The sequence below is a fragment of the Filicampus tigris genome, chromosome 18, assembly GCF_054856515.1.
Source record: "Filicampus tigris isolate MCC_2025a chromosome 18, RoL_Ftig_1.0, whole genome shotgun sequence".
Taxonomy (NCBI): Eukaryota; Metazoa; Chordata; class Actinopteri; order Syngnathiformes; family Syngnathidae; genus Filicampus; species Filicampus tigris.
This window is the reverse complement of record NC_141234.1, coordinates 4,133,738-4,158,971: the sequence shown is the minus strand read 5'-3', so window position 1 is coordinate 4,158,971 and position 25,234 is coordinate 4,133,738. Positions and strand designations below refer to the sequence as shown.

Here is a 25,234-nt window from a genome sequence, read left to right as displayed (position 1 = left end):
TCCCTGTGTTTTGGACAGGGAGTAGTAGAAATGCCACTTTCATTGTACGTGATAAAAATGACAAAACTACCTCTGTCTGTTAGGCGTATTCAAAGAGGGAGTATAGTTTTATCTGAGTTAATAATGTTTTGATTGAAAAGACAACTCTCTCTTTCTGTTTGAGCCAGCTTTTCAAACAGATTTGTTGCTAGTGCCGAACCTCAGATGTTTGCCTCGCATAATTTAGTTCAGTTATTCGATTAAAAGTTATCAGAACAGTAACGCTGTGATGAAAATTGCTTTTAGGCCATTAGTCAAGGCCGCTGAATAGAAGCCAAACTGACCCTCAGATTAGATTTATTAAAAAGAATCACATTTCGTATTTGCTTCTTATATATCAAGTATGCCATGCTAGGATTCCTATGGGCGCAATGCATATTTTGCCCTGAAAAACAGTTGGATGTGCAAATGTTTCCACATTTGTTCACTTATGTGTTTTTGGAAGGACTTTCTCCCTTGGTGGCAGGGCCCAACCCTAATAACCTACATTGAGGAAATCGGGGAAGGTGGCCAGATGCACTAGTAAGCACACACAGGAGCGACATAATGAAGCATCTAGAGTTTTGTGTTCTATTTGTGAAACATGAACATGCCTATTGCAGGTGAATGACAAAATTTATCAAGCAGGCGCAACTCCCGAGTGAGCCGCCTAATGAGGTGAAAATCAGTCCTCAGTCAGTCAAAAAGGTGGGTGAGGGAGGAAGAGAGAAACAAAGGAAAACTAGTTTTTTTTTTCAACCACATGCATCAACTACAGAAACAACATAAAAGCAGACAGAAATACAAATGCATGACCTGCATTGATCTAAAAATAAGATCATCTAAAGCCACAGAAAAGGTTTAGTTGAAAACGACACCATAAGATGAACAGTTTACCAAAAAAAAAAAAACCATGAAAATTCAATGAAGTGATAAGGCTGTGATAAATGTAAGCCTTTGAATAAAGAGACTTACTTTCTCTGCCAGATCTTTGGATGAGATCTCCTTGTAGTGGAAAAAAAATAAAATAAAGTAGTGGTTATTCGCAAAAACAAGATACGGCCTTGTGTTGTCAGTGTGGATAGTTCAAAGTTCAAGTTATTGTAAATGTCAGGATCAGAAAGGGAACAAATATTGATTCTGAAAGTTGAGTATCGGTAATTGCAAAGGTGGCCACAAACTAATAATGATATGATACAGTCCAAAGCAATAATGCTACTAACAAAACATTTTTTTTACAATGGCATAGAATCTAAATAAACCTCATGTTTTAATGATAATAAGCATTATAAATGAACATACTGTACATTATAAAAAGAGTGCCGAAACTAATGGGAGTACAACAAATATAAATTGCCCCTATGTTGCTTTGGAAACTGTTTTGTCAGCATTTGACAGGTGTAAGATTCACCATGGAAAATAGAGGAGAAAAATAACTCCCATAGGTTGTATACAGAACTTTTTGCTTGTGTTTTGACGTGGCCTGCGGGTACTGAAGAATCACTACTTGCAACTTAAATCCAATAAGATTTTCTAAGAAACAAGTGTCATTTAAAGGGATAGCACTCAGTGCAGTAGTATATGTGCAAACCATTACAACTCTTATACTGGTTGAGTTGGGGTTGTTCGTATTATTTGTTACCTGGCTAAAAGTGTTTTCCAAGTCATTCTCTGCCGCCCGTCGACTCTTGGAGGCATCCGGTGGGCACTGTAACCGTGCAAGACGAAACTATTTAACACAATCGGACAACATGACTAGCAGAGATCCCATTAAGGTAGTCCAAGTCCCATACTTTTGTGTTAAAAGTATCCCAAAAGTATCTCTGCTCAGGTCAAAATTTATATCTGTCATGCTTCGGTGCAGAAGGAAGTGCATACTGATTTACACTTATTACACTGCTTAGTCTGCTCATCGTTTTATTTATTGCTTTATCATGGTGCTAAGACCTTTGGAAAAGAGTGTGGGAAGATGGTGCAAACCATAGTTGTTTGCTTTTGTGAGATATTGAAGATCAGAAGCAGACATGCTAAATACTAATGCACCATGCTGCCTTGGCACAGCCATGCCACATTATTCATGTTATTTCTTTCTCGTCAATTATTTGAGTGCACCTGAAATCGTTCATCAGATAAGACTTCTAGTACACATACACAACAATTCGAAGTTTAGTCAATATTTAGGATGAGAAAGTGAAAGTGTTTTAAGCATGTACCCTACTTGGCTTTTTTGGGAAATACAACAACTGTAGGGTGAATCATATTCAACCCCAAAAATGCAAGGTTGCAAATCTTACTTGAGCTCCTGGTATTTCACAGCAGGTTTCCTGGCTGGCTAGGGATGGATCACAATAGAGCACCACCTGCTGAATGTCCATCTGAGAGAGATTGAGGGAGGAAGATAAATAATCAAAGCGTAAATGAGGCGGCAAACAAAGTTGAGAGCCAATTAAGCTCTCATTTATACTAAGTGTTAGCAAAGCACTTTGTCGGGAGGTTTTTGTATGAATACCCGTTTCTCGTGTTAACCAAATACCCTGCATGCTTTCAGACTAATGAACTTAATTGATCTTTAAACTAATATAAATGCCAGGATTACTGGATCTATTCAACTTTAATAGGCCCGGCTCACGGCAGGCTCTTTCTCCCAGGTACAGTAGTCTGCTTCTTTTTAATCATGACTGAACGAGATTGCCTCATCCAAAAGCCGGGAGCATAGGATACGGTCCAGAACACGCACTCAAATATGAATACACACACACATGCAAACAAGGAGACAGATTCTTCAGAACAAAGGGATTTCAGTCCAAACATGTTATTCTCACCGATCATACGGCCAGTCAAGGGTGTTTAAATAGCTACTAAAAGAGTATACCAAGCGTGTGTCCTTACTACAAAGAACCACCAAGTCTCTTATCATTCCGTACACTCATTCACAGAGAAGTCTGAGCCGTCTTTATGGCAAAGTACACACGAAGATCAAATAAGAACAAGATAGAGGTGTCAAAACTGTAAAACTGAAGGCTTCCATAATAAGCAGAGCATAACAGTTCACAATACGATCAGACATTATCCAAAGCAGTTAGTAAAAAAAAAAAAAAAGAAAATGAAATGGCCATCCCTAGAGTAAAGTTCACAATCACCATAATTCTTTATGACACACATTTCAGAAGCTTGTAAAATTATCACCAGACTTGCGCTAAAGATTGAGCTAATTCAAAAGCTTTCAATAAACCAATTTAAAAAGTCCCACACTGCATTCAATTAACGACCATACCTGTACAGGCCCAGCGTCCATAGCTCGAATGCCCAGCAGTGTATGCCCATGAGTGGGCAATTTGCCACGAGGCTCCAGGGGCTGTGTCTCTATGGGGCTGCAGTCCACGAGGAGGGAGGCAGAATCTCGTTGCACACTAAGGGCCACCTTGTGCCAGCGTAGGTCCAGCAGAGATTCCACAGCCTCATTAGCGAATACACAGCTCACCAGGTCATCTGCGATGTCTGCCCGTCTGGCTCTCAACGACAGGGTGCCATCTCTGCCGTTGAGGTCTACGGAGAGCTACATTTTGGGCAGGGATGCCGTCAGAACGGGAGATGCGGGCGGCAAATTACAGAGTTCTGAATATTCAAAATGACTTGAGGCTACTAAATTGACAGAATCAGTGTCAAGAAAAAAGTAATATGTACATGCAACAGCCACTTTACGGAGGTGTACAACACACACAGGGATGATTTGAAAAGGAAGACGTTAATTACACACACGAGCAGTGGAGCCAATAAATCATTCCTAATGGGGGGACCTGGCCTTCATTCATCATACCGGTACATATTGAGTATTTAAATCTGGTTGCTAGTGATTATAGGTACTCCGTGGAACCTCTGTGCTTCATCATGCAACATACATGCATGAATAACAATGAAGGGGAATACTGTAATGCGGAGCATTGTTGAATGGATGAGCATGTGAAAAAAGTCACGAGAAAATTCGAACGAGGAATAGGATGGGCTAAGGCACCTGGAATGAAACTGGGAAAGATTGTGAATGTTTTAAAAAGTGACTATGCAAAAGATAGTTAACAAAGATAGCTGCACCAGAAGAGATGATCATGAAAGGAAGGGATGCTTGGATGAAAGAGAAAATATACAGTGGAAGCGAGATCGAGTGACGGGGGAATCTTGAGGTAGGCCTGTCAAGGGAATGTTGATGTAAGGCGGTGACTACAAAGATTGTACTCTAAGAAGGAAAAAACCTGAGGGTATCCCTGCTCATCAGATATCTGAAGGAGGTAGGCGGTGTCCCTCAGGGCAGCCTTCTTTAATGTCAAGGTGAATATCAGAGTGAACTCCTCAGGAAGGCCATCAGGAAAGACCTCACTACAACACAGAAAAATTCATGACGCTTGATGACAGCGTCACCTCACAGGCGTAATTACTTTCCATAGAGTGAAATTCTTAGAGCTTCATTTTTAGTGGAATAGAATTATGATTCAGGGAGGCAGCCACTTTCGAAAAAACACAGTCTCTAATGGCACAACTGTGCAATGCAAGATAGGCTTTTATTTTAGCTGTGGGACAATTGTTTTTGCACTATGACTATTAGTTCTGAAAAACTCAAACAAATATCAGTTTTGACTGGATACATATTTGAATTAAATTGAATGTATATTCTGAAGGCAAGGTATGAATGATCATCCAAAGTCTGTAATTGTTCAGGAGGTACAAAATACGAAATGAAAGACATCCCTGATGATAACTTAAGTTCAAAAGTTCACATCCTCCTGCCAAAGCATGACCAAAGCAGGAACCTGCGGCGTGAACTGATGGCATTTGTTTCGTCAACAATCGCAAGAACAATGCACTGGATCCACAGCATTCATAAACCATCAAAAACGATTGCCCATAGCAGCACCTCTTTAGATCACTTTTCACATTTAGTTCACATTTTATTCCACAAGCATAGCGCCATTAAAATGCCAAAGCCTCCTTTGAACAGCTCCATGTTAAACTAAAATGTCAGGTTGGGTTTTTTTTTCTCTTTGGTGCGCAGACAGCTAAGTCTTGAATAAAGCAGAAAATACGCCTGAGTCAGGAGATAATCATGGGGATGAATAACTGAAACCAAAAAAAACAGTTTTAAATGACATTTTCAAATATAATTACTGTTGCTACATGATAAATCAAAAAACAAGTTTAGCGATATCCTGTACAGAAGGGTATTAATGTAATGTTTGCTGCTTTAAATTCAAACTACAGTAGGGTTCAATGTAGTTTTGGAGGTTTGTGAAAAGCTTCTGCCAAATTAAATGATTTGGGGGTTCAAATGTCCTTTGATGTGCTCGAGGGTAAAATGATAAGGTCTGTGCATGTGTGAGCTTTTTGATATGCAATGCTTGCTTTGTTATTCCCGTTTATTTCCCCCCCACATATTGAAGATAGAGGCCGCATTACAATGCAAAGCACACAATAAGTCAGTAACCCTTTGGCACTAATTTTCATAGCAGATACAGCCCAGCAGGCTGCAGCTCTCAGTTTGGTCAAGGGCATCTAAACACACAAATTCACACAGACAATTATTCACTGCATGAAGGTGTATTGAGGGATGAAGGGTTCACAAACAACCCCGGAGAAATGTATGCTCACTGAGATGGCAAATACGTTGAATTATTCCTATATCCCTGGCTTTCTTTGCAGACATACACACTGAATGGCCAATGCTGTCAGCTGGTTTCCTACCTCATGAAGTGATTTATGACTGAAGGAAGAGCCAATGGAAGTAGAATGTAAAGGTGAGAAGGAGAGAATGGGGATCTCGAAAGAACTAAGTATGAGTTTTGTAAAAGTTCTAGAAACTGGTACCACATGGATGGATGGGGATGTTACAGAAATAATAGCGTATCATTTTATACAGAAAGGTTTTTGAAAAATGATACATCGCCAATTGGCTGAGGGCTCACTGTACTTAGAATGTGTACAATGTAAGCTATGCTGACACTTTTTGTTGAGAACCACCACAATTTCACAAACACCATTATAACTTTTGTAGCACACTCATGGCAAAAACACAAAGGGATTAGGAGTTTCATTTTATAGTTCTTGGCTCATTTTGAATATGATCACCAGAAAGATCATAGCTAATAATTCCATCCAGTTCCCATACTATCCCCGGTGAAACTAAAAGTGGCTGGTTGGAGCCTTTTTATATATAAATAAGCTACAGTATGTAATGTTTCATTTCATTTTGCTATTCACGTTCCATCTCAAAAATGTATCTCAACAGTCCTTCCCCCTGACTTATCCTATAATCGGCCTCAATAACACATTTAATGCATAAACATACTAATGCATCACACTAGGCAGTTGATCCTGATTTAGATTTCTTAGGATGTTAGCAACTTAGCCTCGAGGCGTTTTTTTTCTGTTCTGAATTGTACTTTGGACTGCATATTGCGGGACTACTACACGCAACATTCATTGATTAAATTCTGGACTGCGATCTTTGATATCAGAAAATGGCTTTCCCCTCTTTTGATGCACTCCAGCGACATAAAAGAAAACAGGTCTAAAGCAATCAAATCCTGCTTTGCTGAGCGGTGCCCATTTCACTGGCAACGGACAAATGAGGCCGCCAAGAAACAAGTGGCTTCATTTGGCTGTCACTCATTTGTGAGTCGATTAGTCTCTGATACAAAGCAAACCATTAGTTTCCAATCACTGTACACACGTCTCCGCCTTTAGTCAGGCTTGTTGCGAATGAATTAAAAAGCTGCTTGAGTGACAGCACACCGTGTTTTATATGCTTTCAGCACACTGAGACAGATTTAGCACATTAGAACAAAAGCATGCAATCACACTCACGGAGTGAAAGCCATAGAATAAGCCTTAAGGTTTGTTCTTAATGTGTTCACTTATTCCCTGGATTGAAACCTTTAATAGTGCTGAACATCCTTTGATTGTCCATCTGCTCCCCGACTCTACTCTTATTTTCTGAGAGCCAGAGACATTTTGACAGAGCTACCAGAAAAGGATTTCGTATTTATCTATGTATTTATTTATCGGTAGTAATGTTGATCAAAAGGTCAGTCCCGGCCTCACATCAGTAGTTAAGTTAACATTAATGTGGGCCACTTAAAAATAAGTCTGATAATGGAAATCCCGCCACCGTAATAAGGACAAGCACAAAAGGATATATTTGGACCATGACAGAATCTATAACCAGCAGTAATAAATTGTCACTGTGTATATATAATAAACTACTTTGCCCATAACATATTACAGTGTACAGTATGTGAGGCACTTTATGGACAAAATGCCAAAAAGGAATGTTTTATTTGGCCTTAGAGTGAGCAGAGCTAGCAGTACCGGACAGACTGATAAACTACTTCAGTCAAGTTTAGTAAACATGCTTTATCGTTGACAGAAACAGACGGAACTGTGTGAGAACCAGTTGTATATTCAGCTGGCAAGTCAGCATGGCATCTTTATTTTTACAATTCTAACACACATTGCTTAATGATGTAAAAACACAGCAAATGTCATGCAAATACTAATCAATCCGTCAATTTTGCAAGTTTTGTTTTTCTTTCATTCTTCTCTTTTTACAATGCAGTGTCCCCAGCGGGGACAGAGGAAGTTGTCTATCTGGAAATACAATCAGGCCTGTGGAGGTATATTCCAACTCCAACTGGATTGTGCACAATAACAAAACAACAGCGTCGCTGTGCTGATGAACGGCGATCGTCGCTCATTTGTTGTCTGAATGTCAATCAGTTGTGAACCGGCAGAACACAAGGAGATGTACGTTAAACTTACTCGGTGGGACGGATGAGGGGAGTCTTGCCCAAGCGGAGGATAACGGGCCCGCGAGGGTTGCGGATCTTCTTGACGTCTTGATTCTTGAGAAGGGAGAACCGCCTCACCAAATTAAAACCTGCGAATGACACTAAGCTTTGTCAACATCCTCACAAATAAATAGAAAAGAAGCTTTAAAGAGCGTTTACATCACCTGTGATATTATCCCGAGCTGAATGTGGAAACTTCCATTCTTCAACTTGCAAAGCTGGGCACTGCACATCTGGGAAGACAAATAGTCGGCTGACGCTTAGGCAAGGAAAGCGATTTTAGTCATACATTTTTCAGTTGACAAGATGAGAGCACAAAGCATCTCAACAGCAATGGCTGAATACACCCGGTTCTTGACGATGATCTACAGTACACTCAAGATATACAAACAGTATTGATCCAAAATGAAGTCCTAAAGCGAGTAAAACACACCGAGCTAGATGAAATGAGGTCAAAGGCGCTGAGAGGAACACGGCTCGATCTGACAGGTTGTCTCACACTGCGCTTGATGGACATGTTCTCACCTTGTCAAGGGGGGGTGTTACAGAAGAAAACTGGTGCCTGTCAATTCAGCCTGACAGACTAAAAAGGGGCTAGGGTAGGAGGTTATGTGAGACGTGTGGAAAAACTGGGCTATTAGAGTGAGACATGAACACTGTGAATCACTGTGATATGCAGTTAATTGATCTCTTTGGGGCAGAGGATCATAGGACTGAGCAAGACATTATACCAGGCCCACTTTCATTTTTTGAAAAAAAAAAAAGCATCTCTTTTTGTCAGTCTTTAACAATCTTCTAATGGGGAAATGTAGCTCTGTAGCAACACTTTTGCAAAAATAAAACAAGATTAAAAATGGAGCCAGAGTCCAAACTTGCTGTAGTTAAACCTGCTAACAAATTGGTGCTCAGTGGGGAATTGAACTGAGTAAAAGCATCTCTTTTCCAAATGTGTTTTTCTTTATGATGCTAAATCAAATATAAGGCTGAGACCGGGGCTTATTATTAAGGGACTAATAAACACAAGAAGACAGAGTGGAGCCTGAAGAAATAACCTGCTTTATTAGTCCCTGTGAATAAATGTGCACCCATTTGGGTTCCTGTTTCTCCAATTTAATGGAGTTGAATGTAATTGAGAGTTTGGGAGAAGTAGCAAGTGCAAGCTGTGGCTGCTTTCAAGCATGTCACGCCACATGTCGGTCGTGTCAGGGGCTAAAATTACTACAGAAATTATAGCGTAATTAAGATTGAGGAATTTAATTACACAAAAGCCCGCTGGTGAGAGAAAATATAATAAGTCATCACCTATTCATCTTGATGCCCTGAAGCATCTGCTCAACCCGGTGCCAAGCCGTAAGACAATGATTCAAAAAAGCATTGCACATTGCAGCCTGTCTGTATGCGCTGCATGTTGTGTTGTTGTTGTCGTCGACATGCACAAATCAAGGTGTGGATAACATCTGTCACATAAGGATGGATTGGTAAGCAGAGAGGGGAATAGAGAATCAAAACACTGGATCTTTTAACTTGGTCCTCCACTGATATTGGCTTCTGCAAAGTCAGCGCTAACTGAAATCTCTGCAGCTTTTCAAATGCTGCCTGTCCAAAAAAGACACAACACACGTAAACAGAGAGACTATATCTTCATTCCGTATCTCTCGTTTCTGGCATTTTGGTGTGCAGAAATCTAAAGTTTTCGCCTCTTATCGTTTTTTTTCTATCTTTTTTTTTATTATTTTGTTTTTCATCACAGAGTCAGGATGAAAGCCCTGTCGGCTTTAGAGATCATGACTAGAGGCGAGCAAGGCAGGGGAAACCACAAAAAGCTGACTAACAGCTGAAGAGATGATGAGGTGGAAGGAAGATGATCATTTGTCATAGTAAAAAGCTGAAGAGGGAAGGGGGGAAAGGCTTTCGGAGAATATACAGTATGTTACTTAAAGAGAAGCCCCCAAATTTGAAATTGTCAGTGTCAGCGAAAAATGCTGACCAGCTGTTAGTGGACAGTGTGTCATGACAACGTTGTCATGTCTGCTTTTATTTTGTAGTCGTTCCTCTCATTTCAGAAGCATTACTTCCTGCCCTTGTGTCTCCTCGTATTGGTGATTGTCTCCACCTGTGTCCCAGTCACCGGTGTATAAATAGTCTGCCTCCACTTTGTCAGATCACCTTGTGATCCGTAATCCTGACTCCTAAGAGTCTGTGCTTTTGTTGATTGTGCTTCCTCACTATGTTTTTACCTGCGGTTTTCTGAGAACTTTGGCTGTTACTTTTGTTCCTAGTTTTTACCAGCTTTGCTGACATTTTGACGTATTACTTTTCTAGCGCAGTTTTTGTTCAGGTTTACTGTGTGGGTTTGATACTTTGAAGATTTCTATTGATTATTCAATAACTTTCTATTTTGTTTGGCATCCCTGTCACTTGTAGCCACTCCTTGTCATTGCCGCTAGTGTGTCACCTAAATGGAACTTTATGGTTTCTTTAATGAATTCTGACATGGAAAATTCTATATAGATGGATTTCTTAAGTTTTACCTTGAAGTTGCCATGTGATCATGTGTAGCTCAAACACCTGATGTTTCAGAATTGGTTAATGTCTACATGTTTAGAATTTATAGGTCATGTGTTGTTAGACTTTGGACATTGGCAGAGGACATGTGGCAGAACAAAGCTCATTTTGATTCAAGCTGCAATCAAACGAAAGCAGTTGCCTGTTGACGAGCGTATTAGTGGAAATTAGGAAGGGCACTCTCTTACTAGTAACGGCATGCAGCCTTGAATGGAAGGGACTGACTTGGCTGGCTTCTCTTCCTCTTTCAAGAGTTGTTGTTGAATCCTGCCAAAGCAGGTAATGAAACACTCGCAATCATGCAACACGCAGTTGCTGACATTATGTTCTTTTAGAGGAGTGCCACAATGTGGTCTCTGATTTTCACTGAACATGGAAGGTCTACCATTCATAATCGTTTGGATAGGTATTGATTTCTGGTGGTCAGTTGTTGTTTTTTAAAACATATTCTTTTAGAAAGAGCCTACTGCTTGGCAGTCATAATTTAATGTCTATCTAGTGTGCTCCCGCTTTTTTGTCAGCACACATGGCTGCTAACTGCAAACACTGCCAGTGTTCCAACATTGTGTTTGAACAAAAAACATGAATACAGAGCTCAAATTTTTATGAATATTCAAGCTGTGCATGCTTTTGTCAAGACAAGAGAATTTAAAGGCAAAGTCAACCCAAACATATTTTCTTCCAGCATGTGTTCTGTGCAGGCCCCCTAGTCTAACTACCACATTATGATTAATATTGCGTTTGTGGAATGAGAATTCCACCCGTTTCTAGCTAGCTTGGGGGGAGGGGGCTTTTTGTCAATTCTCTCAAGTGAAGATTACATTGAAGTGGCTCAGGGCTCAGATAACGACCATGAGGTATATGCTGACTCACCTGTTTTCCGAAGCTGAGCCCTGATTGGTCGTTGTCTGAGCCCTGAGCAACTTCAATGTCAGCTTCAGTCGACAGAAGTGACAAAATGGCCGCCCCCTGAGATGGCTAAAAGTGGGTGCATTTTGCTGCTTAACTTATATTCCACAAATGCAATATTAATCAGAATGCCGTATCTCAACTAGTGGGCCTTCATAGAACGTATTCTGGGAAAAAATGTTTGGGTTGACTTCCCCTTTAAATGAAACAAGCAGTCCAAGCATTTTTATGACAACACCTGGACTAATACAATATATGTCAAAAAAACTCAAATCAAACACATTTTGTATCAACTGTAAAGGTGTAAGAGTGGTCTTAAGTGGTCAGACGTGTGCTCACACCGTGTGGTTTTTAATAAGGTGGGATCCTGTGTTATTGAATGCGCTTTACAGTGTGGCATTCACAGATAATTGGACTGGGCTGCTGATCAGCAAAAAGTCTTTCTCTCTCAGAGCCTTCCAGTACCTCTGGCCGTTAAAGTCATCCAAGGCATGAGGAGGGCGATGTGTGATGTGGTTGATTTAATACAATGATTCAACATTGTCTACATTAGGCTCAAAAGGGAGAGAAAATGACAGCCTCAGAAGTTAATACAAATGGAGGAGGAACTAAGACGGGACTATATCACAGGGAGTCTCTCACACTTCTGCTTCTAGGCAAATGAGAACGAGTGAACATTCCTGGTTGTTTTCCGGAGACAAAATTGCATTACAGCAGAGTGGAAAGACATGAAACAGCCCTTTTGGATGGCTAAGCGCCCCCGTTCGGGCCCCTGGCCTAATTTTATTATACAATTATTAGGACTGGCAAACATTAGCCTTGAGAGCTTTGTAAATGTAAACGTCTGACGTGGCGCATCTAGTCTGCATTTCTATGCATACGCTGATGGATATGGAGGTCGGAAATGGGGAAATAGTCTTGTTAAAAACAAATTGACTTGGTAGTTTGACCAAATTAAGAAAATAGCTGTTAGTGCTCATCGTGCCACGTAAGCAGGTTATTTTAGGAAGGATTTCTTAAACAACACTACAGTGATTTTGGGGACATACTCATAGTTTGTACAGCTAAGGGTATATTGCAAAGCTGATTATGTGTATGTTTGAGGTAGATAACTACTTAACACTCAAAAGATGATTACAGTCGTGCATTTTTGGCTACTTTTGTGACGTTGACTGACCATTAGATCAGTAGCTCTTTGAGCGAACTTGTGGGGTAGAAGTCCCAATGCAATTCAATCCGAACTGAAAGGATGTGTCAAAGGCAAGCAATTGGCATAAAAAATACATTACTGGTGAGCTCAACAATACTCAAAAGGTCTGGAAGTTTTCGGAGGAATCAACCAATCACAAGCATCTCACCAGATCAAGATTTAGAACGGCATCTGCAATCAAGAGGTGTCTTCATGACGAAAATACACACGTTTGACCACAAAGTTCAAAGTACCGGTCAGTGGTCACACTCAAGAATGGAAAGACCGATTAGATTTGGCGTAATTTTCTTTAAAGCGATTCTATTCTATGGACAACTATGATTACCCTGCACCAAAATGATAGGTAGAAAAGATTATGGAGAAGCTCATTCAAAGTATTGTTCCCACGTCCGAATTGGGAATGTGTGACTGCCAGTGGATAACTATACAACAAATGTTTTTTGATGAAGTATATGCTGGTGGAAGTGCAAAAATGACTCGTGAAAGCGTCCAGGGCTCATATTCAGCCAAATGCGGAAAAACTGATAGCAAGACTGATAATGATCCGAAAAATGCTGCCAAGGCAAACCGTCACCCTCTCATGCACGGAAATTAAACATTCTTCAAATATCCTGAATCCAAACAAGCAGCTTTTCACTTTTTACAACTCAGAAAGTCTCAGTATGGAGCATCTCTTGAAGGAAATGACAGTGAAGGCCTGGAAAAGCGCCTCGGGGGAGTAAATGCAGCATTTTATGAAGATCATGACTAAGACTTTAATTTTATATCTGTATTTGTGATGCAATAGTTGGCACACACAGCAGAAGAAAGCAATGGATCGCAGATTAGACACTGACAAAAGGCATAATTCTAACATAAATCATAACTTCCGACTGCAGAGACTCTGTGGTGCACAAAAACATACCACCTCACCAAAGCAATTTGATGTGCCCGAGAGGACCAGTCTCTTCGGCTGATAAGCTGTGGTTCTGCAGCACGATTCCTCAACACCAGTTTTAATTAAACCTGCTCCCCAGATGTAATGTCAGCAAATTACCAGTAAATTGAGATTTGGATGAGTCAGAGGAACAGTTGGGAGGGACCATGTTTTTGTGTAGTCCGCTGTAGCAAAATGTTACGTCTGCATTTGAAACATCACTTTCTCTCAAACCACTGCGGCGAAAAGACTCAAGGGGGCTGCAAGCTGGCGCCGTTTCGTCCGACCAGCCAATGATGAGGCTGTCCCAAGAGAGACTCCTCAAAGCTTCTTATGGAGTTCGATGAGCTGCGAGGGAGACACTGCACCCAAGCGATATCACCAGTTTGCCCCCGAGAGTACGAGGAGGGAGCGTGACTGCTTGGAACTAAATAAATACGCCCAGTGGTACAAAGCGATTATGTTCACCACTTCCCTTGCACTTGCATTTATATGAAAAAGTGTCAATCAGCACCCTGCTGGAATGATTGAGGGCTCCTGAAGAGAAAAGCAACCGCATATTTCAGCCACAGACTGACCACCCTGCCACTAGGAGCAAGCAGCTGAAACAAAGTAAGCCATAATTATGCTCCATATGATAGTGAGCGTTGAGCCGCCACTGCTCCGGGATTCTAAAGCTCAACTAGTTGTTCATGCGATACATTTTGGTTGAAAGTTTTTGAGTTGGTCTTTTAATTAAGTGACCATAGATTCAATCAGTTGGAACAGTTGAATTCTTTCATGTGCTGTTCCAGATGAAATCATGGTACATGGTACATCTTGCTTGAGATATCAGTTTATATCTCAAGCAATGCCAGAGTGACCTCAAGCAAGGCGCTACAACTCCTTGGGTTGCTTGTATCTGCGAGACCCCCTAAATCCAACACACATGTATCAAACTCCAATCCTCGAAGGCCACTATCCTGCTTGTTTTGGATGTTTCCCACCTCCAACACACCTGATCAGGACCCTTATCAGGCTCCCGTAGAGCTAGCTAATGAGCTGATCTTTTGAATCACCTGTGTTACAGGAGGGAAACATCTAAAATGTGCAAGATAGTGGCCCGCGAGGACCGGAGCTTGACACCTGTGTTCCAACATCTGACCTTGCATGCGCATTTAATATTTGTGTGTATTTTTGTATCCTATTGAATTTTTTCTCGCTCTAATGGCCTTATTAATCTGAATGTCAGTGTCTAGAGAATGATTTTAATTACCTTCTTGAGTATATAATCACATGACCACATTCTTTAACGTCCAGAAAAGAATCAGAGTCTCACCTTGCTCCGATGGAAGTGCTTCACATTGCAGGCTGATGGCCAGCAGAGTCAGGCAGGAGCAAAGAAGCCACATGGTTTCGCACGCCTCGCCTCACCTCAACCACCACCTGATGGAACAGACACAAAACGTCAAACTCCTCCCAGTATTCTGACTGTGCACCCTTCTGCATGTTTACAGCTGCAAAATTATGCTACATTCTGTCAGTCTTGAATAGATGTTGATGTTTATTTATGAGCTGGTCACAGCCAATGTGTTAATGATGTACGATGATGCCGGCTTTGTTAGAGGCATATGAATTAGCCACAGTGTAAGTCTATCAAGTCTGATTATCATCATTATACCATCCATCTGGTTGGCCTTTCACTGGGCACAAGCGACATAAAAACACATGTGTATGCAGATATGACATAAGCATACATGTGTTAAGCCACAACATGTAAATATGATCAAGTAAGGACAATTATTACGTGCAAATTGTTTGTCCAGTCTCACACATTGTAGTCAAATCCCCAAAATACAACACATCTGGCATGAAAGTGTTGAACCAGATGTTTGTTGTGACCCAACAACACAGGCCAGATCCAATCATGCTATTTCTTCAAGACATTTCTATTCAGCATCCACAACCTTACCTTTTCTTGCTGATAAACAAGACAATGCACTTCCATAAACGCACCATCCATCCATGCTGACTCGCATTAACACATCACCCACCGACCCATATTTGCTCTCAGCGTGAGAGCGGCTCATACCGCTGCAGTGTTTACAGGTACAGCGGAGCCCTCAAGGCAGGCGAGTGAGCAAAGTGCCTCCCGTCGACACACCTGTCCTGTCTTCCAGGAGCAATGACCTCCACCTCTGTGCGCCCTGAGGGCACAACGTGAATAGCATTTAGCATGGCGTGCCCGCCTACTGCAATGCGGCTGGTGGCTGCTGACAATGCATTGCAGAACAAGCGTAGAATCCGATTAGTCTGACGAGCATATAAACGTTGTTTGCATAGTAAGCTTGATCTAGATGTAATGCAATAATATTTTTGGGTGGAATCGATCAGCCTGTTTTTGCCCGAATAGTTTGCTGCTGTAGAACGTTACTCAAATTCAATATTACTACACTCAAGAATATACATCTTCAATACTGACAAATGGATCGAGCGCTGATGGCATTCTGAATTATGCATTCAGTTTTGACTGCTGTTTACTCAGGTGTATTTTAGCGGCAAGTATGCGTTAAAAAGGGACGCTTTCCATGTTTAAAGCCTAATGAAATGTTTGTCACTTTATGTCCAGAGTCATCCGAAGGCGGAATTCATCCTTGTGCAAAACAATTTTATTGTAAAATAACAGTGATGGGAAACAAAAATACATTTCCCCCTGCGGCTGGATGGGCAGAAGGTTAATCAAAGCCTCAGATGGCTGTTTGAGCACTCTCAGCCTGCAGCCATTATAGGCGACCAGATCCCACACAATCATCATCATAATAAGTAAGTTCACACAATAAATAATGCATCATATTCCAGAGAACTGAGACCGATGCATATGAAACAGCTCGTTGCTATAATTTTCTGGCCATAATCCAAATACATTTTGTGAGCTTCCTAATATGTGTTACAAATTCTTCTTTGCCATAGCCACAGTTTCAGGGCCACAAAGCTGGCCGGAGGAGATAAAGTTGGGCCGCTGGAGTTTGCCACCACACTGTCCCTAAGCACATTAAGACAGAAACCAAATGTTTTGGTCACCGTGAGAGGAGCCAAAACAAGGAGAGTAAAAAAATGTCTATTTCGAGGCAAAATGCTGGTCACAGGGAGCTCAATGACCAAAAATAAACCTGACACCTACTATTGACATATTTCTTTAGAACTAAGACCAACTGTCTGGTTCCAGTTCTCTAATAATTTCCACTACCACACATGGTGAGGTAAGTGCACTCAGTGCTTTTCAAATTTTAGACTTATAATTCATCATGTTCCTTGTTTACAATAAGAGTGACAGCCTGTTTAGTGATAAAAAAAAGCATACAATAGTAAAACTCAAGGAACAAGTAAAGGGGGCAGCTTCATTTATATAGTGTATTTCATGCAAAAGATAACTCAATGTGATTCACAATCAAAAGTACAATATTTAAAAGTATTTACAAACAAGAGTTACAGGCGTTTAAAAGCAAAGTAAAATAATACAACTACTGTAGCTTACTAAAATTAGGAACAAATACAGCATTTCTGGTAATAGTTGGTCAGCATATGTTCCAGCTGTTTCTCTACTTGAGCAATGAAAATAAACGTCCTGCTCAATGGAAGGCCCTTTCAGATGTATGACCACTCTTTGTATGGTCCCACAGAAGGGTCTGACTTTATGGGCTGGTTCTGGAGACATCCTTTTAAAGTACTCATTTGAGGGTCTCCAAAAATGCAAGACTTAATGCTTACGGGCCTGGAACTGACTCACCACAAGTTGTACACTTCCTACTCTACTGCACTGGAGTTTGAATAAACGAATGCAAAGATCCCATCAAACTATGATAGATCCTCCGCATAAGCAATAACAGGGAGCAATAGAAACTTACAAACTAGCTGAGGCAATATCCCAAAGCGTGCTGTGCTCAGGATAGGCTGAGGCAAGTTTTCACGAGTCTTACATTCTGGCCAGTGTCCAAGAGCTTGAATATTCAGTAATGAGAAACAGGCCGGCGCAGTTGCAGAGGAAGAGGGGAGAAAAAAGGCAGGACAGTTAATCGCAGGCAATCCTCAGAGGGAGTCTACTCCACAACGTCTCAAGTTACCAAAGGCATGGACACTTTCAATATGTCCGCTTACAATATGAGAGAAAAATACTCGTATGACATAAGCTGGTTGGCCCAGAGCCCATAATATGCATGGCTGGGTCAGCCTTGCCGAGTGTTGCTAGACTGATCCCTCATGATATATTCACAACTGACCCGAATAAACAAAGTGTCAACGGGGTAATAGACTTTGCTGCAAGCCCCACACAGAAGCTTCCAAAGCAGTTTTCCTCATTTGCCCAAAGTTTACCGCTACATGTGGCCGACAGCGAGTTAAATGAACTTTAAATGAATGACAACAAATGTGTCATGTTCTCATGACTGCATAACCTGCACGAGAGTCCCTGCAGATACTGAGCCATGCAGGAACGTTGTTCATAGGGAGGGATCCTTTAGTAGGGGAAACTGCACATGCAAATGCTGAAAACTCAACACCTAGGGAAAGTACAGGGAAGGGGGGGGGGGGGGGTTGCACAGGCATTGATGCAAAAGCCAGCAAACATGGAGACTAATTCAGGAAGCAGATGTGACTTTGGTATCACCAAAGTTGTTTGAATCCTGACATTTGTTCAATGGAAGAGTGTGCTACTACGCCACGGTGTGCGTGCCTCTTTTTTTTCCATGCTTGCATGACCCGGTTGCAAGCTGGAGTCATCAACAGCCACATGCATCTTGGCTACATCAAATGGGAGAAAAGAGTGGGAGAAAAGCATCCACTCACATCACTTTACGCAGCAGTTCTACAAACTACACCGTCAGAAGTATGAGTGTGGTTGCTTCATAGTTGCACAGTTATTAACGTTGAATCAGCAATAAAATGACAAAGCCAAGTTGATGTGAACTTTCCCCCCCCCCCCGTTCCTTTGTACTTCTTCAGTTGCACTTTGTTGAAAGCTTGTTCAAGGACTTGTTGCTGAAAAAAAAAAAAAAAAAATCCCCAAGAACTCCATTGTTGCTCCGTTCTTACGCATTGTGCCATGCATTCACCAGAACATTAAATACATACCTTGAATTTTGGATTAAATCCACAAACTTGTAATTACACGAATCCACCAATAAACATGAACATTTGCATATAAAGATCCGATGTAAATCCAAAGTAATCCAGTTGGTTTTGATCCTTTTAGTGACTTTTTTTTTGTCTTGAGGCTCCTTCCACGGAGAAAGGGAAGAGGAGGAAAAGTCACAGCGAGAGTGGGTGTCCAACTTTTCCCCTCCCCTCTCTTGCCGCTGCTAATTCCCAAGTCTCTGCCTCTCTTTTTTTTTTTTTTTTCCCTCTGTGTCTCAGAATCTTCCCCGGTGTGGATCTGTTTTTTTTCTCCTAGTTTTTCATGTGGGAGATCCCTTGATGACATCACCGTATCTGTGCAAGAAGGCCGCAGGGTTGTCTCTAATCTTTTGAGCATCTTTCCTCCAGGCCTGTGCCCTCTCCTTGCCTCTTCGTTGCCTTACACTCTTTGATTCATAATTGACTATGTGCTAAAGACATTGTTGCAATTCTGGCTCGGGTTCAAGCAATGTTGATTACGGCCTTTTCTGCAAGAATTCAATCCATTATAATGCATAAATGCATCAGACCTACTTTTGATGGATGGCAGAGTACTCTGCTTCCCTATTGTTGATTGCTGGGTTTTATTGAAGCAATCCGAAGGAGACCAAGTTACAACCCTGTGACCATTGAGACCCCTTACCTTAATAGCTGCATCAATTGCGTCTGGTAAATTGCTCAATCGGCAAATACCACATTGGCACGAAGACCGAATGAAGAGTGCTCACCAATGATTGAATGAATGAATGGCTGATACATGATTCTGTAATAATGACATTTTCTTCTCTGTGTATGTAATACACAAAGAAGATTCAAAGAGTATATTGATTTGTTTTTCTTTCAACATTAATGAATAAACGCAATTGCAGACTCACTGTTTGAGTGGAGAAACTCAATGCAATTTTACTTTTGTGGAAATGGAAGTTGGGTGCCAACATTACGGATCATATTTTAATGCCCAGTTCAAGTCCAGCGCAAGGCATAGTCTAACTTTACGGATCAGTAGAATTTATTTTTAATTTTTTCTATTTTCCTTGACTGGCATAGTGTAGATGGAATAGGGCGTTTGCGCCGTTGTGGGATGTAACACAGCTGACTTGAGTTTTTACACCGAACGCACAGGTGCCTGTTTACAAAAATAGGGTTCCATATCTCATTATCTAATTGTAGGTATCTGTGTTGCTGTGTTGTGGCAAGACACCGTAAAAAAAATCCTTGATCCATACAATGGGTTATACTCATTCCATCCACGTCCTGAAAAAGTAGTGGTAATGTTTTCCTTCTCAACCTCTCGCCTCTTCCATTCATCTGTCTCATTTGTCTCCACCCAAGTCGACTCCTCCATCATACTACACTCCACCACATTGTCTACCATCCGTAGCATTTGTTTTATCAAAGGGTCTCCGCTTGTGTGTCGTCGCTCAACATCCGTAGCCGCTCGTTTCATTAGTAACTATCCGAAGCGCAGGGAGTGGATGGATTCTGGCATTGTCTTTATTGGCTCAGTTATTTCCACTGCATGCTCTCGTGCTCCACTAAGGGGATGAGGGATGAGAGAGCAAGAGAGCGGTGAAAGAGGGCAGGGGACATTATCCGTAGGCCAAACGCTGCTAAGGTTTGCTGACAGGGGATTTGTGTTAAGATTACAAAAAAAGAGCATCATATTCGTTACTCATGGTTATCCCCTGCATTCATTCACTTCAGCAGTTCAGAAGATAACCACAAATGCGCAACCCATCCTGCCCTTGAATTGACGCGAGGGACCTCTGTTTTTATTACCGCCTGCGTAAAATACGTGCAGTTGTGCACCCAATAAATTGACTTAATTTTCCCCATCAACCCTCGTTGATTGAGTGCAAGCAAGATTTCTATCAATAAAAATGTGTTAGTGTGTCTACTGCTGCTCCGCTTGCTGGGCTACATTATTACAGCAATAAGACATGGAATAAAGTTGAAATGCCAAGCGGTGAGCTGAAAGACTCCCACTGCTGCAGCAAACCAGCATTATAAGTTACAAGACGATCACGCGCACACACCCAGCGCATGCACTGTGGATTTAAGGCTGTGGCGAGATGTGGCGTATTTTGTTACTATAGTCTGATTTGCTTGTTGTGACATCTGGGTGGTGGGAGTACAAAAAAAAAAGAGGACTATAAAACAGAAGGAGAGTGTTCATAAAAAAAAAAAGAGCAAAATCGAGCTTATGTGGGTGAAAGGCAACAAAGATAGATAAAAAAAATAAAAAAAACATTTTACATGAAGCCAAGTACACATCATAGATCCAGGCCATGTGGACCCTATTTTGCCAACTGACACATATTCCCAAACACAGCATCAATGTCTCCCCCCTCTCATTCTTTCCAACCACAGAAAACATTTGAAAGGCACAGAGAAGGTGGGAGGGTGAATGGAATATGCTGACTGGATAGGAGTAAGAAGACGAAAGAACAGAGGTCGGAACGGAAATATACAGTATCAGTATTTTTCCATTTCAAGACTAGGACACATGCGTCTCGTTTTTGCCACGTTAAATTCTTTATTCCCCTTCACGTGTTTTCTTATTCTTCCGGCTTGTAATAGGCGTGATGCTGTTGCTACCCCTTAGGCATGATAATAAATGTTTTATTTAATTCAAATCAATTTTACTTTGCTCATATACCTTCAGTAACATATCTATAATCGCTACTTGCCTTTTTTTTGCTTTATGTACTTGGCCATTTTTGGGGAATACATTCAATGCTGATGGTCCACTTTATCCATTTTTCCTATGTCTTGTTAGGTTTTGTTTCCACCTCTTATTATCATCCTGGCCCTGTGTTAACCAATCAGCTTTGTGTCTTGTCCAGGTGGTCCTAATTGGCTTGTCAGTTTTCTTGTATTTAATTTAATTTAATTTAAAATAAGTACATTTTGTTTTGAATTTGTCCCGCCTTGCCTTTCCGCATTTGGGTAAAAAAACGTTTGCCCACAGCACAGCAAGTTGTGACAAATACAACCTTTATGTTTGATGGAAGTTTGGGGTGGGGACAAAGAGAAAATTGTGACTGTGCTTACGAGGCACTGGCATGAATTAGACCTTTGACCTATTTTCTGTTAGGATAATTACTCCAAAAGAGTGAAAATATTTCTGCAAGTCATAATTCTGCTAAAAGTTCATTTAAGACGGTTGGACTATCCAATCAGAGCCTTGCTAGTAATATAAATACTGTGTTGACTTTTAGATTAGCAAGGCAGCCAAACCGCAATGAATAAATGTCCCTTCTCACATCGTTCTCTTTGTGGGCTCAAGAAGCAATGTAGTTAATTCAAAAGGCTGGAGAAAACAACCAGAACAGTATTAGGAGTGACTCATTTTGGCCTTAATTGCATCTGCATGCGAAAGCAAAATGCTTTCAAACGTAAAACTGCACTTTGGGAGATTGCTAAAACATACATGAATAATATGCACCAATGGCCTAACAACAAAATAAGATGCTATTGCATCAACAAACCACTATGACGAAGAGCTCTGTAAGTCCAATTTATAAAAAGCACCCAGATGTCCTCAAGTGGCTCTGTAGCTAATTCCCTCAGTACTTAAAACACTTACAGAACACGACTGAATAAAACTAAACATTGAATTGCAAACACGCTCTCAAGAATCAAATCGGCAGCAGCAAAATCGGAGCTCTGCATCACATTAGTGGAGCTTCACCGTTAGGTTTGTCATCAACCCCCTCACAGCTGGTCGTCTAATATAAGGGGCTACGTGGCACAAAGCTTGGAGAAACCTTTTAGCTAAAACATACCAATGCGGAATATGTATGAATTTTACAAACGTATTGATTGAAAACTAAATCAGTGTGCTTCCTAGAGTCGTTTAATCTTCTTCTATATCCCCAAACACACCTTTAGGCTAATCAAAGTGTCTTGCCACAGGGATGCACAAGGAGTTCACAGCACCTCTTGCAATTGATGCTGGAGGGGTTTAATGAAATCAATGGCTCGTTTACATTAGGCTCAGGAAGGGGCACTGTGTTGCTCTCTGTTGGATACCACGACTAAGTCAGTACAAAACTTTGAAGGTTTGGACTTGGACTTTAGCGCCATGTTGTCAGCAAGTCTATCAGTGCAAAGGATATCCCCGCAGAGTTACATAATGGTATATAACCACTACGTTTAAAGCAGCAATTTGTTGTATTGGTCACTTACACCGTTTGGTGGCCAATTGAGAGGATTCTGGAATCTACTCAGCATAAAAGAACTTGCCAGTTTCCAAATGCCATAATTTCTATACACTCAAACATTGATGTGAATGCCATACCAATCCATGAATATTATCTCTATTTTCTTACAGCTCTGCAGGGACTTATGAGGTTGCAAACCAGTATATAGCACTTTGTGACAGGAGCTCTGCTCCCAATTGTTTAATCTTACACACGGGTGCCAGCAACGCGTTACTAAGCAACACGTTACTCCCACATGTGCCTGTTTTCCAGTCACGATTAATCTAACTTTTTTTCCTGTTAATGAATCAAACTACAGTTACTCAAACGTTACTATATGAAATATATTTACTTCTACTTGAAGGGGAACCAATATTTCAAAAAGTAGCAATATTCACCCCAGCAAAGACAGTTGCAGTTAACCACCTCCGGGTTGCTGCAGTATGAATGAATGGGCAAGACTTAAATGAACAGCACACCACCTCCCTCGCACACACGCATTGTGCAACCAACAAAGCTAATAGTTGAAAAATAATGAAATACAGGAGGACACCTGATTCCTAACACCTTGGTACTCAGTAAAGGCACCCAACAATAACTGTACAAGACTGATCCCCAGTCAGTCACAGGACACATTGAGAGATAACCTTTCACATTCACGCCTATGGACAATTTAGAGATTTCAAAACATAACCTCCCATCTGTGAGGCAGACACGCTAACTACATGCTTCACCATGCTGCAACTGGCATCCCATCATCCGAAGACAAGCAGAGAACAAAATGCTAGTCTTTTGTGATCTGAAATGATGTGTTCACTCTTCCCGTGAATGGCTGAAGAAACATACTGTGCACTGCGAGACTGCTCATCATTTGTTTTATACATAACTCTTTTTTTTTTATTTCTTTTCAAAATCCTCCAGATGGTCACAGTAATTCATTTTGACATTCAGTCCGGCCTCAAACTGAGAATGCCCACTCAGGCTCTCATTGCCCGGATTATATTATGGTAACGATTCCGAAGATCATAAATACCTGCTCATGTTTTCTTTCGTCGCCCAGGTCATTAAGAAGTCTCAGAGGGCTTAACTGCATCCTCTTTCTCACCCCCTCTCATACTCGCTATGAAAGCTGAGGATCAATGATGACATGAGAGCGAGGAAAAGAGAGGGTGCAGGTAGTGGAAAAAGCAATCCACACATATACATCCATCCATCCATTATCGATACCGCTAATCCTCACAAGGGTCGCGGGGCGTGCTGGAGCCTATCCCAGCTGTCTTCGGGCAGTAGGCGGGGGACGCCCTGAATTGGTTGCCAGCCAATCGCAGGGCACACAGAGACAAACATCCGCACTCACAATCACACCTAAGGGCAATTTAGAGAGTCCAATCAACTTACCATGCATGTTTTTTGGAATGTGGGAGGAAACCGGAGTACCTGGAGAACAACCATATATATATATATATATATATATATATATATATATATATATATATATATATATATATATATATATATATATGCGCGTGTACACACACAAGAAATTGTGACTGTTCCACAGTCCTAATATGATCGATTACCTCCCTACAGTGCCTAGTAGCATTGATTGCTGTGTAAGTAGCAGCAGAGCTGTGGCTTTACACGCAAAGCCCACACACCTATGCTGCAATGTTTCAACAGCAATCTTTAAAACGTCTTTAAAACTGTTATCAGAAAGATCAATACCTTAGTATTACCAAATAAAAAGGAAGAATGTCACACATTATGATTTTTTTTTTTTTTGCAGGATTCAAATATAGCAAATATAAACATGCAACAGACATGAATATAATACAAAAGTACCACATATAGTAGATTCCTTTAATGTTACTATGTCTTATCAATTTTCCCTGCAAGGAACGCGCATGACTGATCAGCATGAGGGATATGTGTCTCCATTTGTTACATTTGCTAAAATACATGTAAAAGTACGTATACTAAAAAGATTCAATTTCTTCCCAAAATTGTCCTTATTCATATCCATTTCATATTTTTATTCTTACATCATTTTTCGTCTGAGGAAGCATTCACTTGGACTCACTGACTTTTCTAGCAGTTCCCCTTAAGCTAGCAGTCATGACTCTTGCCCACACAAGAACTACTGGAATTGTGTTTTGTATACATATAGTTGGGTCTCTGATGTGCTTGCCCATTTATCGGGATGAGGACTGACTCACTTGCATGGGACGTCCGGCAGCTTGATTTTGGCAAGAATGTAAAAAAAAACGTTTTTATCCTTGGGATATTTTGATGAAATCATTCCATGTGTTATTAAGACACAGTTTTAAAATGTGAATGAAATGCATAAAATCTCTACTTTGATAAATTTACACTGGGCTGCAGTCTGCAACAGTCACGCAAACTGGCCCATTACATCTGCATAATGTTT

At 41.0% G+C, this 25,234-nt stretch overlaps 1 protein-coding gene across 1 annotated transcript in view; it reads right to left on the bottom strand.

Moving 5' to 3' along the window:
- col16a1 (collagen, type XVI, alpha 1) overlaps positions 1 to 18,733 on the bottom strand; it is a 41,914-nt gene extending 23,181 nt beyond the window's left edge. The window contains exons 1-9 of the mRNA XM_086014379.1: positions 18,560 to 18,733; positions 14,772 to 14,878; positions 8,018 to 8,086; positions 7,825 to 7,942; positions 4,266 to 4,389; positions 3,293 to 3,574; positions 2,313 to 2,393; positions 1,661 to 1,726; positions 994 to 1,023 (exon numbers count right to left, since the gene is read on the bottom strand). Coding sequence (XP_085870505.1) covers positions 994 to 1,023; positions 1,661 to 1,726; positions 2,313 to 2,393; positions 3,293 to 3,574; positions 4,266 to 4,389; positions 7,825 to 7,942; positions 8,018 to 8,086; positions 14,772 to 14,844 — 843 coding nt within the window. The 5' untranslated portion in view covers positions 14,845 to 14,878; positions 18,560 to 18,733. The remainder of the gene's footprint in view (positions 1 to 993; positions 1,024 to 1,660; positions 1,727 to 2,312; positions 2,394 to 3,292; positions 3,575 to 4,265; positions 4,390 to 7,824; positions 7,943 to 8,017; positions 8,087 to 14,771; positions 14,879 to 18,559) is intronic.
- Positions 18,734 to 25,234: the final 6,501 nt, after the last annotated feature.